General features: G+C 42.0%; 1 protein-coding gene across 16 annotated transcripts in view; it reads right to left on the reverse strand.

Annotated features, from left to right (window-relative positions):
• LOC310660455 (phospholipase A and acyltransferase 3-like) overlaps positions 1 to 18022 on the reverse strand; it is a 32575-nt gene that overhangs the window by 10129 nt on the left and 4424 nt on the right. For 3 of the 16 annotated variants that reach the window (XR_014503361.1, XR_014503362.1, XR_014503363.1), the window contains exons 3-5: positions 9150 to 9418; positions 5975 to 6063; positions 1428 to 1527 (exon numbers count right to left, since the gene is read on the reverse strand). Coding sequence is in view for 11 of the 16 variants with exons in the window: in XM_083405242.1 (XP_083261368.1) it covers positions 8530 to 8619; positions 9150 to 9418; positions 9834 to 9933; positions 11744 to 11752 (468 nt within the window). In the remaining 5 variants the exon portion in view is untranslated. Of the gene's footprint in view, positions 1 to 525; positions 795 to 1427; positions 1528 to 2601; positions 2973 to 3380; positions 3523 to 5974; positions 6064 to 8283; positions 8620 to 9149; positions 9419 to 9833; positions 9934 to 11743; positions 11822 to 18022 lie in introns of those variants that run through there. The other 13 variants (XM_083405241.1, XM_083405234.1, XM_083405239.1 and 10 more) reach the window with 11 other exon arrangements.

Genomic DNA, 18022 nt, shown 5'->3' on the forward strand with positions numbered 1-18022 from the left:
AGTTGATATGAAACATTGCTTTAAATGTTTCTTTTGGCGACAGAAAATAGCCAGATTTGAAACTCTCAGATTCCAAGACAATTAACTCTGGGTTTAAAATATGTTTTAAAAACTAATTCCATGTAACAGAACATGCTTTGGTGCAAAAAATCTGAGTTCTGTGGTGAAAAATATTAAAGGAATAGAGACCCAACATTTTTCATCAGGGTACAAGCCTGTCATTAATTTGGAAACCTGAGTTCGGACTTTTTAATCTTCTCATTTCTCACTTCAGACTATTTGAATTTAAATGTTATGATATTTTTTGTTGTTGTTCTGGTTTGCAGTACTTCAACATACTCCAAGAAATGTTCCGCTCTGCTCCCCATCTTTGTAAATGGGGGTTAGAAATTAAATCTACATAAAAATAAAGTAAATTAACTGCTTCTTAATCTCAGTTCATTTTTCCAGGATCAGGAGTTTAGAAAGAATTTCAATATCACAGCACAGATTGCCATTATGAAAACATGAATGAATTCTACACACCTGTCTACTGTATGGTTGGCCATATCGTAGTATGGCAGCAAAATGTTCACAGTTCATCGTTTCCACATTGTAGTCTATCTTCATCCCAACATATTCATTTGCAGTGCTAATTATTTCGCTTACAGGCCTGGCTTTATATTTTCTGTCCTTCTCATTGTTGACCTTCCAGCTGCTTATCCCCGCCACTTTTGAAAGCTTTTCTTTCTTCACCACTGCCTTTGTTGTCTCGGCAGACAGGGGAATAGAGGGAAAATTTCCTATACTCCCATCTCAAGAACAGAGAGAGAAAAGAAACTCAGAAACAGTGACCATTAGGCCTGGATTCCCTGTATTTCATCAACAACATTGTCTTCAAGAAGACATCAGTTGTTGTTGTTGTTGTTGTTGTTTTGACAAATATTTTTTTTAAAAAAAATGTTAGTCACTCTTATCCTGCCCAAGGCAACCCAAAACAACTTACAACCAACCAGAATGCAATCTCTTGGCTACAAAGCAGTACTCTAACTGGCTTACAACAATTGCAAGTACAGTGGTACCTCGGGTTCATTCCGGAGGTCCGTACTTAACCTGAAACTGTTCTTAACCTGAAGCACCACTTTAGCTAATGGGGCCTCCTGCTGCTGCCTCGCCGCCGGAGCACGATTTCTTTTCTCATCCTGAAGCAAAGTTCTTAACCTGAAGCACTATTTCTGGGTTAGCGGAGGCTGTAACCTGAAGCGTATGTAACCCGAGGTACCACTGTATCAGGACATAGAACTTCCAGCAACAATTAGTCCCTAAGCCGGTGGTGGGAACCTTCCCCCCCCCCCCAAGGGCTGTGTTTCTTCAGGGGTTATCTGCCAATGATCTCTATATTATTCTCATAAAACCACCCTTTCTAGGAAATAATGAGAAGCTCTTACCTGCAGCAGTCAGGTGGACCACATATCCATCGCCTACGTAGATAGCCCAGTGTTGGTAACCAATTCGAGAAATCTCAATCTGGTCTCCAGGCTTTGGGCTCTGCAAGAAGAAAGTGAGCCCATGTTTTCCTTGGCTAAACAGCTGTGCAGGTTTACTCAGAAGTAAGTCCCACTAAGTTCAATGAAACATACTCCCAAATACATAGGATCACAGCCATGAAGGCAGCCTTTTCTTTTATACTGTAGCTCAGGGATGGAGAACTTGTGGCCTTCCGGATGTTGCTGGACCACAACATCCATAACCCCAGGACATTAGCTATAGTTGCTAGGGCTGATAGGAGTTGGAATCCAACCATGTCTAGAGGACAAATATTTATCCCAGACCTCACTCTGTGGCATCATTATCTTTTTTATTGTATTTCTCATTTTCCATTTTACAAATTTGCACAAATTTGGACTAGTTTGATGGACCATTGCCTAATCTAGTAGGTTATTCTCATCTTCTTTAAGTCTGAAAAAAGCCCCCCATCATCTCCTGCCCCATCCAACACATGCTGCAAGGCCAGATGGAAACCCCTTCACTGAGGAAATCCCCCTATCCTTAGCTCTTTCCTGCTCTTAAGGTCTGCTTTCCTTTCTTCCCAGCTCTAGTGTCCAGCCGTTTACTCTTTTTTCAAAGACGAAATGTTTATTGGTTTTATAACGAGCCAAAGGCAGAAACAAAAATCAGTTCAAATATTGCAGAATAAAATAAAGTATAAAAATGAAAGTCAAGCAAACTTAAATAAAAATATTTAAGTCAAGAAAATTTACATAAAATTGCAGGCATATAAACAGTACAGAGCTCTCTTTTAGCAAGAAATCACTTAGTATCCATGGCTTGCAGGAGCCTTGCTCTCTTCCCCCACCCCACTTCAGACAATTTGAATGCGTGAACTCAAGTTATTTTTAAAAGTTATGGTATCTATTTTTTTCTGTTCTGGTTTGCAGTCCTTCAGTATACTCCAAGAAAAGATGGCGTCGTTAGTGGTAGCATCGGCGTGAGCTCCACATCAGTCGTGCGGTTTTTATTATTCTTATCAGTCTTTTATTAGCTTTTATTAGTATTTTACATCTATCATTTGGCAGCTTTTCCTCAACTATTATATTCACATAAAAATAAAGTAAATTAACTGCTTCTTAATCTCACCTAATTTTCCAGGATCAAGAGTTTAGAAAGAATTTCAACATCACAGCACAGATTGCCATTACGAAAGCATGAATGAATACTACACACCTGTCCACTATGAGGTTGGCCATATCGTAGTATGGTGACAAAATGTTCACAGCTCATCCTGGCCACATTGTAGTCTATCTCCATCCCAACATATTCATTTGCAGTGCTAATTATTTCGCTTACAGGCCTGGCTTTATATTTTCTGTCCTTCTCGTTGTTGACCTTCCAGCTGTCTTTCCCCGCCACTTCTGAAAGCTTTTCTTTCTTCACCACTGCCTTTGTTGTGTAGGCAGGCATAAAAACAGAGAAAAAAATTCCTGTACCCCCATCTCAAGAACAGGGAGAGAAAAGAAACTCAGAGACAGTGACCATTAGGCCTGGATTCCCTGCATTTCATCAACAACATTGTCTTCAAGAAGACATCAGTTGTTGCTGTTTTGACAAATACTATTATTTTTTTAAAAAATGTTAGTCACTCTTATCTTGCGCAAGGCAACCCAGAACAATTTACAACCAACCAGAAGGCAATCTCTTGGCTACAAAGCAGTCCTCTAACTGGCTTACAACAATTGCAAGTATCAGGACATAGAACTTCCAGCAACAATTAGTCCCTAAGCCAGTGGTGGGAAACCTTCCCCCCCCCCCAAGGGCTGTGTTTCTTCAGGGGTAATCTGCCAATGATCTCTATCTTATTCTCATAAAACCACCCTTTCTAGGAAATAATGAGAAGCTCTTACCTGCAGCAGTCAGGTGGACCACATATCCATCGCCTACGTAGATAGCCCAGTGTTGGTAACCAATTCGAGAAATCTCAATCTGGTCTCCAGGCTTTGGACTCTGCAAGAAGAAAGTGAGCCCATGTTTTCCTTGGCTAAACAGCTGTGCAGGTTTACTCAGAAGTAAGTCCCACTAAGTTCAATGAAACATACTCCCAAATACATAGGATCACAGCTATGAAGGCAGCCTTTTCTTTTATACTGTAGCTCAGGGATGGAGAACTTGTGGCCTCCCGGATGTTGCTGGACCACAACTCCCATAGTCCCTGGACATTAGCCATAGTTGCTAGGGTTGATGGGAGTTCAAATCCAGCCACATCTAGAGGACCACAGATTTCTTACACCTGTGTAGCTTATAGTAAATATTTCTCTCAGACTTCACTCTGTGGCATCATTATCTTTTTTATTGTATCCATCATTTTCAACTTTACAAATTTTCACAATAATATTAAGCCAGAATACAAAGCATACATTTTCCACTGACTTCCCTTCTCCCCTATCCATGGTTCATTTTATTAAACCTTTACCACTGCATAGTCTATATTTTTCATTTTCTCTCTTTTTCACTTTTTGTTCCAGTATACTTCATATCGCTGAAATCCTGTTAACATTTTTATATGTTTGTAATGATTTTTCAAATATTCCACAAATCTTTCCCAGTCTTCTTTAAAAGTTTTTTCTTATTCTAGGGCTGCCACACGTCCTGGCTGATTTTTGCTGAATCCAGCTTTAAAACATCTCCCCAAAGTGGAAACTCTGGCCATGTGTGTTTTTGTGTGTGTGTGTGTGTGTGTGTGTGTGTGTGTGTATTCACCACCGGGGGGGGGGGGGATAAATACAGTTCAAATCGGGGGAAATAAATACAGTTGTACTTCAGTTTTCGAAAAGCTTAGTTCTCGAACTACTTGGAACCTGAATACTTCAAACCCGGAAATTAGTGTTCTGGTTTTGGAACCTTTTTCGGAAGCCAAACGTGCTCTGTTCTGAGTGCACGGGAACAGGAGCTGGATCGCGACTGTTCAGCTGGGGAGGTGCAGGCTCCTTCACACTTCCCTTGAGGGGTTCGTGGCTGCACTCTCCTCAAGGGAGAAGTTTAAAAGAGCTCCCACCTCCTCATCAGATCCCCTGCAACCCTGTGAAAGCAGCTAGGCGCTCCTTAACTGAGCTGCCCACTCATACTTGTGTGCAAGCACTCCACTCCTGCTTGCACCCGAGCCCTCCTCTCCTCTTCCTCCTCTCCCCCCACCCCCAGCACGGAAGCTACGGCCCTGCTGGGGCGACAGCACACATGCCCACAGAGAGGGCTCTGAGTGCCCTCTCTGGCATGTGTGCCATAGGTTTGCCACCACTGCACTATGAGGAAGCAGGCTCATGTTCTTTAAGCCTGAGAAAAGCACCACACCACCTCCTGCCCCATCCAATACAGTGGTACCTCGGGTTACATACACTTCAGGTTACAGATGCTTCAGGTTACAGACTCCTCTAACCCAGAAATAATACCTTGGGTTAAGAACTTTGCTTTAGGATGAGAATAGAAATCGTGCTCCAGCGGCGCAGTGGCACCAGGAGACCCCATTAGCTAAAGTGGTGCTTCAGGTTAAGAACAGTTTCAGGTTAAGAATGGACCTCCAGAACAAATTAAGTACGTAACCAGAGGTACCACTGTAGATGCTGCAAGGCCAGATGGAAATCCCCTTTCACTGAGGAAATCCCCCTATTCTTAGCTGTTTCCTGCTCTTGAGGTTTGTTTCTCTTCGCAGCTCTTAAAAGACTTAATATTTATCGGTTTTATAAGAAGCCAGAGGTAGAAACAAAAAACAGTTCAACTATTGGACAATAAAATAAAGTATAAAAATGAAAGTAAAGCAAACTTAAATAAAAATATTTAAGTCCAGAAAACTTACATAAAATTACAGGCATATAAACAGTATAGTACAGAGCCTTTACTGAGTTGCTGCTCTTATCGTGGATTTCATTCCAAGCTCTCTTTTTGCAAGAAATAAAAACTTAGTATCCATAGCTTGCAGGAGCCTCGCTCTCTTCCCCCACAAGTAGATGAATCTTTCAACCTTTGGACCCTGTGATTATTAACCACAGTTGTTGCAAGGCAGGAGGAAGGAGCTAAAGCAGACCTTTCCAAACTTTTCATGCTGGTGACACACTTTTTATACACACAGCATTTTGTGACGCAGTAATTCAGTTTCACTAGCAAACAGGAGGTTAAACTAACTGCTTTCCAGCCCCGGGAGGAGCGCAGCCAGCATTCATGTGAAAACACCGACACGATGCAGCCAACACACGAATGTGTCGCAACACACAGTTTGGAAAGTTCTGATCTAGAGACAAAACTATCCTAAGCATTCTTACACAGAAGTAAGTCTCACTGTGTTCAGTGTACGTTGGCTTGCAGCAGAGATAGCAGCGTAAGGCAGACAGCAAGTCAAGTGGCAACTCTTCCTTTGAAAAAACAGTCAAAGGGAAGACAATGAAAGGGAAGGTATTTTGGACTGGGTGGGGATCAATAGCCAATGTCCCCTATGCAAAGAGGTACTTACCTGAGCCATTATGTTTTGCTCTCACCGTCCTCTCCTTTCAATCCTCAGATATTTATAGATCTTTTTCAGTTTCGTTATCACTTTATATCCTTCAATGATTATTTTTTTAAAAAATCATGTTCTCAGGAAGGCAACAGTTGACGTCAATATAACATCTCCTGGCAACACTTCCTTAATGTAGAAAAACAGCAGGAAAAATGTTTTTCCTGCCAGGATAGTTTTCCACAAAGAGGCCTAGAGCCCCCACCCCAACTCCCCAATATCCCAACATTTTAGAGGTCATTCCTGGTTCTTTTCACTTCTAGAGTAAGGTTACCAGATTTTCCCCCCAATGAATCTGGGAACACTTTTCAATTTCCTTCTAAATAGATGGATTTTGTCAGGGGACTGACTTGTAAATCTGGGGACTGTCCCCGGGAAACGGGGATGTCTGGTAGCCTTATTCTAGAGGTGTAAGGAAAAGACTTCTACCCAATTACACAACAAAAAGGAAAATAACCATATCACTTTTTTCCTGTCCTCCCAGCCTGCTGGGCTCCTTGTATTTATGTTCTGGCTGTTCTGCAATGGTTTCCTGCCCTGCAAGATCCGTTCACCATAATCTCTGTCTGAGGCAGGGGTAGCCAACATGCTGCTCTCTACATATTGTTGGACTCCATAGGCCATCACCATGGCCCATGTCTGCAGGGTCACAGGTTCCCCACCCCTCAAGCAGGTGATGCTTTTCCTTGGCATGGGCATACAGTAGATTGGGAAGACTTCCCCTTCACAACTGCTGCATCCTGTAAGCTGCAGCTATCCCTATCTTCCAGACAGTTTCTTTCTGATCCTTGTACTTGCTTTGACGACGAGTGTGTTTGTTTGTTTGTTTGTCTGTCTGTCTGTCTGTCTCTCTCTCTCTCTGTGTGTGTGTGTGTGTGTGTGTGTCCCAATTCTCTAAGAATTGAGGAGTTCAGGGGCTCAGAATGCCCTCAGGTTCTGCTTGCATTGCAATGAAGTCACTGGACACTTATTGGCATTTTGTGATATAGGACTTGCATAGTTCTTTGGGTTGACTGTAGGTAAAGATTCACAGCATTAAACACCCTGGAAATCTTCCAAAGAGCTCCCAAGAATCTCTTGGATCCTCAGCCTGATCTTGTTTCCAGATGTTTAAGAAGTATGGAGAAGGACTTCTCATAAGAATTTACCCCCACCTGAAAAAATGGCCCTACCCATTTGTCACCCGCAAATGGGGCAGTCAGGTTATTTTCAAAATGAAGAAATTCCATGTTCAGATGTCTTGGAGAACAAGGGGGGTGTTCATGATGAGTTCCGGCACTTCTTTTTCTAGAAAAATAGCACTGATCATTGATACTATTAATAATAATAATAATAATAATAATAATAATAATGTCACTCCCCCTTGGCTTGGCACCTTGCAAGGGGGAACTGCCTGCACCACCGTAAACCCAGTGTAAAATGCTCCCCCAACACAGCCCCCCTGCAGATCTGGGCCCCCTCCCTGCCACTACCATTGTGCTCAAACTGCTACCTTCACCCATGGCTGCACCCACAGCAGCGGTGGTACAGGTGGCTGTGGCCAGACTGGCAGATGGGGGTGGGGCGGGGTTGGATCTGCCGCTTGAGGCAAATTGCTTTGCCTTGTCTCATGGGCTGGACTTGACTCCATGCCAGATGTGAGAGCTTAAAAAAACCGCTCACCCACTTTATTAAGCCGCATTGATGCAATGATGTGTCAGGAGATGAGTCGTTTTGGCTACTTCAGGTTACCTCAGGCTAGATGGACCAATGGTCTGACACAATATATGGCGGCCCTCTGGGTTATGTTCACACTGAAGAATTGGACAATCACAGAGTTGTTTGTCTGTGACATTAATATTGTGCAATTTGAAGCGACTGGAAGCATAAGAACTGACTCCTTTTGGAATAGATCATTGTCCAGACCCATTAAAATATTATTCAAACTTTTACTGGCAGAACTCAAAGAAGAAGAAGAAGAAGAAGAAGAAGAAGAAGAAGAAGAAGTCAACTGTCTTCAAAATGGAGATCTGCAACTCAGTATGACTGTACCAATGAATTAACAAGCTACACTGTTGTGGAATTCTTTATACAGGCACGTATTGATTTTTAACAACTGAGGCCTGCAGCGAAATGTTGTACGTGTCAAGGGTGGCCTGAAACAAGATGGCGGCATCCTCCATTCCAAGTACAGAAGTTGACCAGACTTCAAGTAAGTTGAACCTTACTTCAACGTTGATCAGTGTCCTCTACCACATCTAGAGGCAGCAGGGAGAAATTTGATTCAATTCACATTCAAATTCTTAACTAATCTGCACTTTACAAAACAATGCACAAACTGAAACAGAGCCATCCTTCAAAATTCACACCAAAGGATGAAGACAGAAAACCTAAATCTTGATTGATTTGATGTTTTTATTTTTATTCAATAACTCTTGTTCTTTTAAAATGGGATCTTCTTAAAAGCCAGCCTAGGATTGTCCTCCAATAGTCTTTTAGATTATTCACACGTCTCTTCATATATTGAACACTGACTAATGGCGTTTACCAATGATTGCAGCTGCTACGAAGCCTGCACCCGTGACCACAGTAGCAACCAATGTCGCCCAGAGACCGATTTTCGCCTGCAAAAAATAAGAGGTTTAAGTATTTTTATTCACAGTGACTGATGGTCCTTCATTTCTCACAACAGAGTTGATATGAAACATTGCTTTAAATGTTTCCTTTGGAGACAGAAAATAGCCAGATTGAAACTCCCAGATTCCAAGACAATTAACTCTGGGTTTAAAATATGCTTTAAAAATTAACTCCATGTAACAGAACATGCTTTGGTGCAAAAATCTGAGTTCTGTGGTTATAGTTTGAAAAATATTAAAGGAATACAGACCCAACATTTTTCATCAGGGTACAAGCCTGTCATTGATTTGGAAACCTGAGTTGGGAGTTTCTCACAACAGAGTTGATATGAAACATTGCTTTATATGTTTCTTTTGGAGACAGAAAATAGCCAGATTTGAAATTAAATCCACATAAAAATAAAGTAAATTAACTGCTTCTTAATCTCACTTCATTTTTCCAGGATCAGGAGTTAATAAAGAATTTCAATATCACAGCACAGATTGCCATTACGAAAACATGAATGAATTCTACACACCTGTCTACTGTGAGGTTCGCCATATCGTAGTATGGCAGCAAAATGTTCACAGTTCATCCTGGCCACACTGTAGTCTATCTCCATCCCAACATATTCATTTGCAGTGCTAATTATTTCGCTTACAGGCCTGGGTTTATATTTTTTGTCCTTCTCGTTGTTGACCTTCCAGCTGTCTTCTCCTGCCACTTTTGAAAGCTTTTCTTTCTTCACCACTGCCTTTTTTGTGTCAGCAGACAGGCGAATAGAGGGAGAACTTCCTATACCGTCATCTCAAGAACACAGAGATAAACGAAACTCAGAAACAGTGATCATTAGGCCTAGATTCCCTGCATTTCATCAACAACATTGTCTTCAAGAAGACATCAGTTGTTGCTGTTTCGACAAATACTATTATTTTTTAAAAAATTGTTAGTCACTCTTATCTTGCCCAAGGCAACCCAAAACAACTTACAACCAACCAGAATGCAATCTCTTGGCTACAAAGCAGTCCTCTAATAGGCTTACAAGAATTGCAAGTATCAGGACATAGAACTTCCAGCAACAATTAGTCCCTAAGCCAGTGGTGGGGAACCTTCCCCCCCCCCAAAGGGCTGTGCTTCTTCAGGGGTAATCTGCCAATGTTCTCTATCTTATTCTTCTCTCTCATAAAATCACCCTTTCTAGGAAATAATGAGAAGCTCTTACCTGCAGGAGTCAGGTGGACCACATATCCATCACCTACGTAGATAGCCCAGTGTTGGTAACCCAATCGATAAATCTCAATCTGGTCTCCACGCGTTGGTCTCTGCAAGAAGAAAGTGAGCCCATTCCTTGGCTAAACAGGTGTGCAAGTTTACTCAGAAGTAAGTCTCATTAGGTTCAATGAAACATACTCCCAAATCCATAGGATCACAGCCATAGAGGCAGCCTTTTCTTTTATAATGTAGCTCAGGGATGGAGAACTTGTGGCCTTCCGGATGTTGCTGGACCACAACTCCCATAACCCCAGGACATTAGCCATAGTTGCTAGGGCTGATGGGAGTTGGAATCCAACCATGTCTAGAGGACAAATATTTCTCCCAGACCTCACTCTGTGGCATCATTATATTTTTTATTATATTTATCATTTTCAATTTTACAAATTTGCACAATAATATTAAGCCAAAATACAAACCATACTTTTTCCATTGACTTCCCTTCTCCCCCGTCCATGGTTCATTTTATTAAACCTTTACTGCTGCTAGCAGTATCCTGTTTGAAAGCATGCCAGTGCAAGTGGATAAATAGGTACCGCTGCGACGGGAAGGTCCACAAGAGAGCTTTCTGGATCATGTGGCCAGCATGACTAAACCGCTTCTGGCACAATGGAACACCGTGACACAAACCAGAGCACATGGAAACGCCATTTACATTCCTGCTGCAGCAATGCCTATTTATCTACTTGTGCTGGCGTGCTTTCAAACTGCTAGGTTGGCAGAAACTGGGACAGACCAACGGGAGCTCACGGGGATTTGAACTGCTGACCTTCCAATCAGCAAGCCGAAGAGGCTCAGTGGTTTAGTCCACAGCGCCACCTGTTCCACTATGAGAACAGGATCCTGGACTAAGTAGATGGGCCACTGGCCTGATCTAGCTGGCTATTCTCATGTTCTTTAAGTCTGAGAAAAGCACCACATGACCTCCTGCCCCATCCAACACATGCTGCAAGGGCAGATGGAAATTCCCTTTCACTGAGAAAACCCCCCTATCCTTAGCTCTTTCCTGCTCTTAAGGTCTGCTTTCCTTTCTTCCCAGCTCTAGTGTCCAGCCGTTTACACTTTTTTAAAGACGAAACGTTTATTGGTTTTATAACGAGCCAAAGGCAGAAACAAAAATCAGTTCAAATATTGCACAATAAAATAAAGTATAAAAATGAAAGTCAAGCAAACTTAAATAAAAATATTTAAGTCAAGAAAACTTACATAAAATTACAGGCATAAAAACAGTACAGAGCCCAGCACTTTACTGAGTTGCTGCTATTATCGTGGATTTCATTCCAAGCTCTCTTTTTGCAAGAAATCAAAACTTAGTATCCATGGCTTACAAGAACATCCCTCTCTTCCCACAAGCAGATTAATTTTGGATCCTGTGATTATTCATTACAGTTTTTGTAAGTCAGACTTGCAAGGCAGGAGGAAGGAGCTAAAGCAGAGCTTTCCAAACTTTTCATGCTGGTGACACACTTTTTATACACACAGCATTTTGTGACACAGTAATTCAGTTTCACTACCAAACCGGAGGTTAAACTAACTGCTTTCCAGCCCCGGGAGGAGCGCAGGCAGCATTCATGTGAAAACACCGACACACTGCAGCCGACACATGAATGTGTCGCAACACACAGTTTGGAAAGCTCTGAGCTAGAGACAAAACTATCCTAAGCATTCTTACACAGAAGTAAGTCTCACTGTGTTCAGTGTACGTTGGCTTGCAGCAGAGATAGCAGCATGAGGCAAGCAGCAAGTCAAGTGGCAACTCTTACTTTGAAAAAAGAGTCAAAGGGAAGACAATGAAAGGGAAGGTATTTTGGATTGGGTGGGGATCGATAGCCAATGTCCCCTATGCAAAGAGGTACTTACCTGAGCCATTATGTTTTGCTCTCACCGTCCTCTCCTTTCAATCCTCAGATATTTTTGTTCTTTTTCAGTTTCGTTATCACTTTATATCCTTCAATTATTATTTTTTTAAAAAATAATGTTCTCAGGAAGGCAACAGTTGACGTCAATATAACATCTCCTGGCAACACTTCCTTAATGTAGAAAAACAGCAGGAAAAACGTTTTTCCTGCCAGGATAGTTTTCCACAAAGAGGCCTAGAGCCCCCACCCCAACTCCACAATAGCCCAACATTTTAGAGGTCATTCCTGGAGGTTACCAGATTCCCCCCCCCCCCCCCAATGAATCTGGGAACACTTTTCAATTTCCTTCTAAATAGATGGATTTTGTCAGGGGACTGACTTGTAAATCTGGGGACTGTCCCCGGGAAACGGGGATGTCTGGTAGCCTTATTCCGATATGATGGCGACCAGCACTCTACTAATGTGAGCCCGTTGATTTTATCTTTTTATTCTCTCTTTTTCTTACTCTTTTTAAAGACTCTTTTATTGAACTCTGAGTTCTGATAAATTTAAGCACCTCACCGCACTCTATCCCACGCTTTGTATCTCTGACTCTTCTTGGGAGTTTAAAGCTGAATTGACTATCTTATCACATTGCGAAGAGTTTACAGGGAGACTCATGGGCTGTTCCCACCACAAGTCTGGAGGCACAGACGGAGCATAATTTAGTGTTATGCCGATAACCTCTGGCATACTATTCCTCTCTGATTAGGATACTTTCAAGGAAAATACTCCCTTGACTCTTTGAAAAACCTAGGGAAGATAGAAGAGCGAGGTAAAGAGAGAGATGACTCAGCAATTAGACAACCCTGCTGATGCGAGGAGGGGGGCTGGAAAACGCTGCAGAGACTCTGAGGACTTAGAGGAAATGGCATGCTTGCCTCTCACCAAGCAAACCAAAATCAGCGAATTCTTCTATGGAAAAACAAAGGATATTTTTAATATTCCGACCTTGAATAGCTTCACTCCTTTAGCAGAGATAACAGATAAGGAAACTGCGCCGAAGGAACTATCCACTAAACAACCCACTAACCCCTTAAACAACACCACCACGAGACCAAAAGGTCCCAAAAAAGTTCCAACTATGCCCATTCAGGCGGAAGACTGCATTAGGGAACAAGAAAACCATCTCTCTGAATTACTACTTGAACACTCCACCACGTTAGACCTTGTGGCTAAAACCGTGGACTATATTTTTAAATACATAAGAGACATCAAAGGCTCCCTAGAGAAGATTATATCCCTTGTATCCCCAAAAGTTAATGTCAGCCCCGTAGATGCTTCACCGGAGGATAGGGCCGACCCAACAACTAGAGTACTGTACTACTGCGTGCAACTTCGCAGACTGGCTGCAAATTTGAAAATGAACAAACTATGGAAGATTTATACACCATAACTTCCTACAAGCTTTCACTACAAGCCACCAGACTTTGTTTAATTATCCTCCCCTTCAAAGGTCAGGTTATTAACTGGTCGTCTACACATGTCGCAAGAAGGCATCTAGCTGAGCTTTTGGGCGTAAACCCCCTCTCCATCGATCTGAAATCCACTGCCCACATTTACAGCAAGCCACACATGCAGAGGATACTGCTTTCCTTCGAATCCAAAAAGTTTCCAACTTATATGATGTCCCTACGAAGCTTACTATTAAATTATGGAATTTTTATTACAAGAGTTTTTATCAACACTAAGATTTGCCCTCTTATACCCAACTTTCCAGCTACAAGGAAAGCAATTAAAAATGAGGGCACCCAACCTACTACGAGCTCTACCTCTCCACCCTCAGACTTAATTAGTTGGACAGAGTACCCCATGCCCCTCCTATCAAAGGCTACTCATCTACAGAATTCGATGGAGCAGGAGTTACTTGTTTCCTTCTCCCATCTGCCAAAAGCCGAACAAACAGAGATAACGGACTCTGAAGACCTAGCACCCACAAAAGAGGCAAATACTCCACCTAACTTGGAGTGAAAAATGGATTATGAATCTCCTCAGGTCAAGTTAGAACACACACCTCTACTCTGCCCAACTGAAATCCTCGCCGAAATCTCTGTGGCACCCCTAATCACACTACCGGAGACTTCACCATCTAATGGATGTATCTTCCACGACCCCGGGAAAGCCCTAGATGTTATTGAAGAGACAAAATGACTCTCACCTCTACTACTATCCTGGAACGTTGCTGGATGGCAATCGAAAACAATGGACAAAGACGTTCTAACCTACGTATCACAATTTAAGATCATTATGCTCCAAGAGACCTGGATGCAAAATCCTTTTGAACTACACAATTATTTTGCTTTCCATTCTTGTGCCTCAATTGGCCCAAAAAGCGGAAGACCGGGGGGAGGTCTGAGTACCTTCATATCAACAGATCTAGGAACCCCCCCTATCCAACTGAAAATCGATAAAAAATGGATTTTGGCTGTTAAAATATTCTCTACCCACTTCAAGATCATATGCATCAATGTTTATATTCACCCACTTATGAAACAAACTAACCTCAAAAACATCTGGAACGAATTGGAAGACTGCATTCTCGTTGTCTCAAATAAGTTTCCCTCCTTAATTATTGGTGGGGATTTTAATGCAAGGCTAGGCCACTCAGACGAACAGCTAATCAACGAAAGTGGAATGGGTCCCCTAAATGCTAATAATGAACATTGGCCCCTATTCAGGCGTCATTCACTTGACCCAGTTACCAATTTTGCTGGTACATGTCTTTTTCTAATGGCACTTAGATTAAACCTTGTTATTTTAAATGGCCTTTCCTCGGGAGACTGTCCCGGCCAATTTACTTATTGGTCAGGCTTAAGGCATTCTGTTATTGACTACATCCTGGTCTCCCAAGAACTCTTCGATAAATATATTGTATTTACTGTAGATATAAGAACCGAAAGTGACCATCTACCCCTAAATCTTAAAAGGACTGAATTTTGGAAACCCTCTAGATGTGGGCTCGCCCCACAGACACTTGATCCTAATGTTCTACAACAAATAGGTAGATCCAGAATTAAATGGTCCCCTTATATCAATAACAATTTTAGCATTTGGACACAATCAATGGAAGGTCAACTCCTCTGGGCCGATCTGACCTCCAACGACACTGAAAAGACGTCCCCAATTGACCATTATAACACTTTAATCCGAAAACTCCAACCGTTATTGTCAAGACTCAGGAGACCTAACCACAATGAGTCCCCTACCAACAAAAAATGGTTTGACCGCGAGTGCATCCAGGCAAAACTTATACTCAGGGAATGCTTTAAGGTCTTCCAGCAAAATCCTAACCCTTTCACTAAATTAGAGTTACAACTTAAAAAAAAGAACTACAAAGAGTTATTAAAAACCAAAAAAATAACCGCAGACTCCCTCATTTGGCAGGCCCTCATAAAAGTGTCAATAGAAAAAGACAATACCAACTTCTGGAAAATTATTTCCAGTCAAACCAAAGCTCCTAACGAGGGCACAATAATCCCTGCAAACTCATGGGAAGAGCACTATAAAGTGCTGTTTAGGGAACATCGTCCCTCTGCGCTGCTTAACACCCCCTTAGATAATGACACACCATGGCCCCCAACATCTGAAACTGAAATCACTTCATTAATTCTGCAAATGAAATCTGGCAAAGCCCCAGGAAGTGATTTCATTGTTGCTGAACTTCTGAAAGCACAAATAAACTGGTGGGCTCCGGTTCTTGCAAATCTATTTTCATACATAGATAAGACAACTGAAATCCCTAAAGATTGGGGACTGGCTATAATTGTTCCTATATTTAAAAAGGGCAACCCCTCTGATCCATCCAATTATAGACCAATTAGTCTTCTGAATGTGATCTGCAAACTTTATACAAAACATCTATGTCTAAAATTATGTGAATGGTTAGATCATAATGACTTACTAGAAATTGAACAAGCAGGATTTACACCTGGACGTTCCACCATAGATCACTGTTTAGTGTTAGATTATTTTGTCTATAAGTATGTGAAACATTGGAAAAAGTCATTATATGCGGCCTTTGTGGACCTAAAGGCAGCTTTTGATTCTGTATCCAGGGGTAGGCTTTGGGCCAAATTGGCCAATATGGGTATTAACAGAAGGCTATTACTTCTGATGATTAAGCTTCATGAGAACAATACCCTCCAGATAAGACTCGCACATGACGGTAGACTCTCAAGAGAAATCCCAGTCCAAAGAGGAGTTAGACAAGGATGCCTATTAGCCCCATTTTTATTTAACATCTATGCTAACTCCCTGGTCACATGTTGCCGTGAAATTGAACCCCCCCCCCCCCGTGTTCTCTAACGGCAGAAAAGTACCAGTTTTAATGTATGCTGATGACGCTGTTCTCCTCTCTCAAACCAAAGTGGGTCTGAAACGTGCCTTAGGAAAGTTTAGTGATCACTGTAACACTGAACTGTTAACAATTAACTTTGCTAAAACTAAAATTGTACATTTTAACCGTTCCTTCAGGAAAGATAATTGGAGCGTAAAGGGAAACGCCATTGAACAGACTAAGACCTTCCAATACTTAGGCATTACTTTCTCTTATAATGCCAAATTGTCAACACACCTGACTACATCAGCTATATGAGCAGGAAGAAGTGCAAATGCCATCCTTAGATTATTCAGAAGGAAAGCAGCCGGCTTCCTCCCGATGGCCCTAAAAGTTTTTCAGGCAAAATCTTTAGCTCAACTCCTCTATGGTTCTCAAATTAGCCCCTCTGCCAACCTTAAGACCCTTGAAACAGTTCAATCAAAATTTTTAAGATCATTATTTGCTACCACAAGGTGTACGCCTAATGCAGTCTTAAGGCAAGAGGCAGGACTGCCCAGAGTGGAATTAAAAGTCTGGGAGCAAGCAATATCCCTCTGACTGAAAATCCATTACAATCCTAAGGGACTGTTACCTTGCTTCCTGGCCGCAGTTCCCTATCCTTCTTGGCTTATGCAAATAACTAATAAGATCAAACAAATTGGCCTAAACCCTGAAAATCTTTTTATTGGAACTCTGAACAAGGCAAAAGCAATTATTACTCAGAGACTTTACGATGTCGAATTACAACAAGAAGACGCCCTACTCCCGGAGACGTATAGATATTTAAAAACTTGGCCTAATTTCGCAGCTGCCCCTTACTTAACTAACATCACTAACGAAGCTTATAGATGGGCTTTTTCTAGAGCCCGCTTTGAGACAATGCCCTCAGCAGTGCTGTACGGCAAATTCACGCGGGTACCAATGCATGCGCGTCTCTGCCCCTGTATGTCTAATAAGGTAGAATCTGTCACACACATCCTTCTATTTTGCAAATTTTATAGTGAAGAACGAGTTCAAATTATTTTGCCACTTTTATCAAAATGTATACCCCTACAACATTATTTGGAATCCTCCCCCGAAATTTTATGAAAATACCTTCTGGAGGATTCCTCAAGCTCAATATCATATGAGGTGGCCAAATTTTGCACTTTAGTAATCAGGAAGCGTAAATCTCCTCTGTTGAATGGCACAATGCGAAGTTCCCTTGTGTAACCCCCTTTTTTCCCCCTTCTCTTTTCTGATGCCATTGTTGAATTCTTTTTGTCTGATCTTGTGGTGTTTAATGTTACTGGCTTTTGCCGCAATAAAATTTGGATTTGGGTAGCCTTATTCTAGAGGTGTAAGGAAAAGACTTCTACCCAATTACACAACAAAAAGGAAAATAACCATATCACTTTTTTCCTGTCCTCCCAGCCTGCTAGGCTCCTTGTATTTATGTTCTGGCTGTTCTGCAATGGTTTCCTGCCCTGCAAGACCCGTTCACCACAATCTCTGTCTGAGGCAGGGGTAGCCAACATGCTGCTCTCTACATATTGTTGGACTCCATAGGCCATCACCATGGCCCATGTCTGCAGGTTCATAGGTTCACCACCCTCAAGCAGGTGATGCTTTTCCTTGGCATGGGCATACAGTTGATTGGGAAGACTTCCCCTTCACAACTGCTGCATCCTGTAAGCTGCAGCTATCCCTATCTTCCAGACAGTTTCTTTCTGATCCTTGTACTTGCTTTGACGACGAGTGTGTTTGTTTGTCTGTCTGTCTCTCTCTCTCTCTCTCTCCGTGTGTGTGTGTGTGTGTGTGTGTGTGTGTGTCCCATTTCTCCAAGCATTGAGGAGTTCAGGGGCTCAGAATGCCCTCAGGTTCTGCTTGCATTGCAATGAAGTCACTGGAGACTTATTGGCATTTTGTGATACAGGACTTGCA

This window comes from Podarcis tiliguerta, assembly GCF_965153285.1.
Source record: "Podarcis tiliguerta genome assembly, chromosome: 12".
Classification (NCBI taxonomy): domain Eukaryota; kingdom Metazoa; phylum Chordata; class Lepidosauria; order Squamata; family Lacertidae; genus Podarcis; species Podarcis tiliguerta.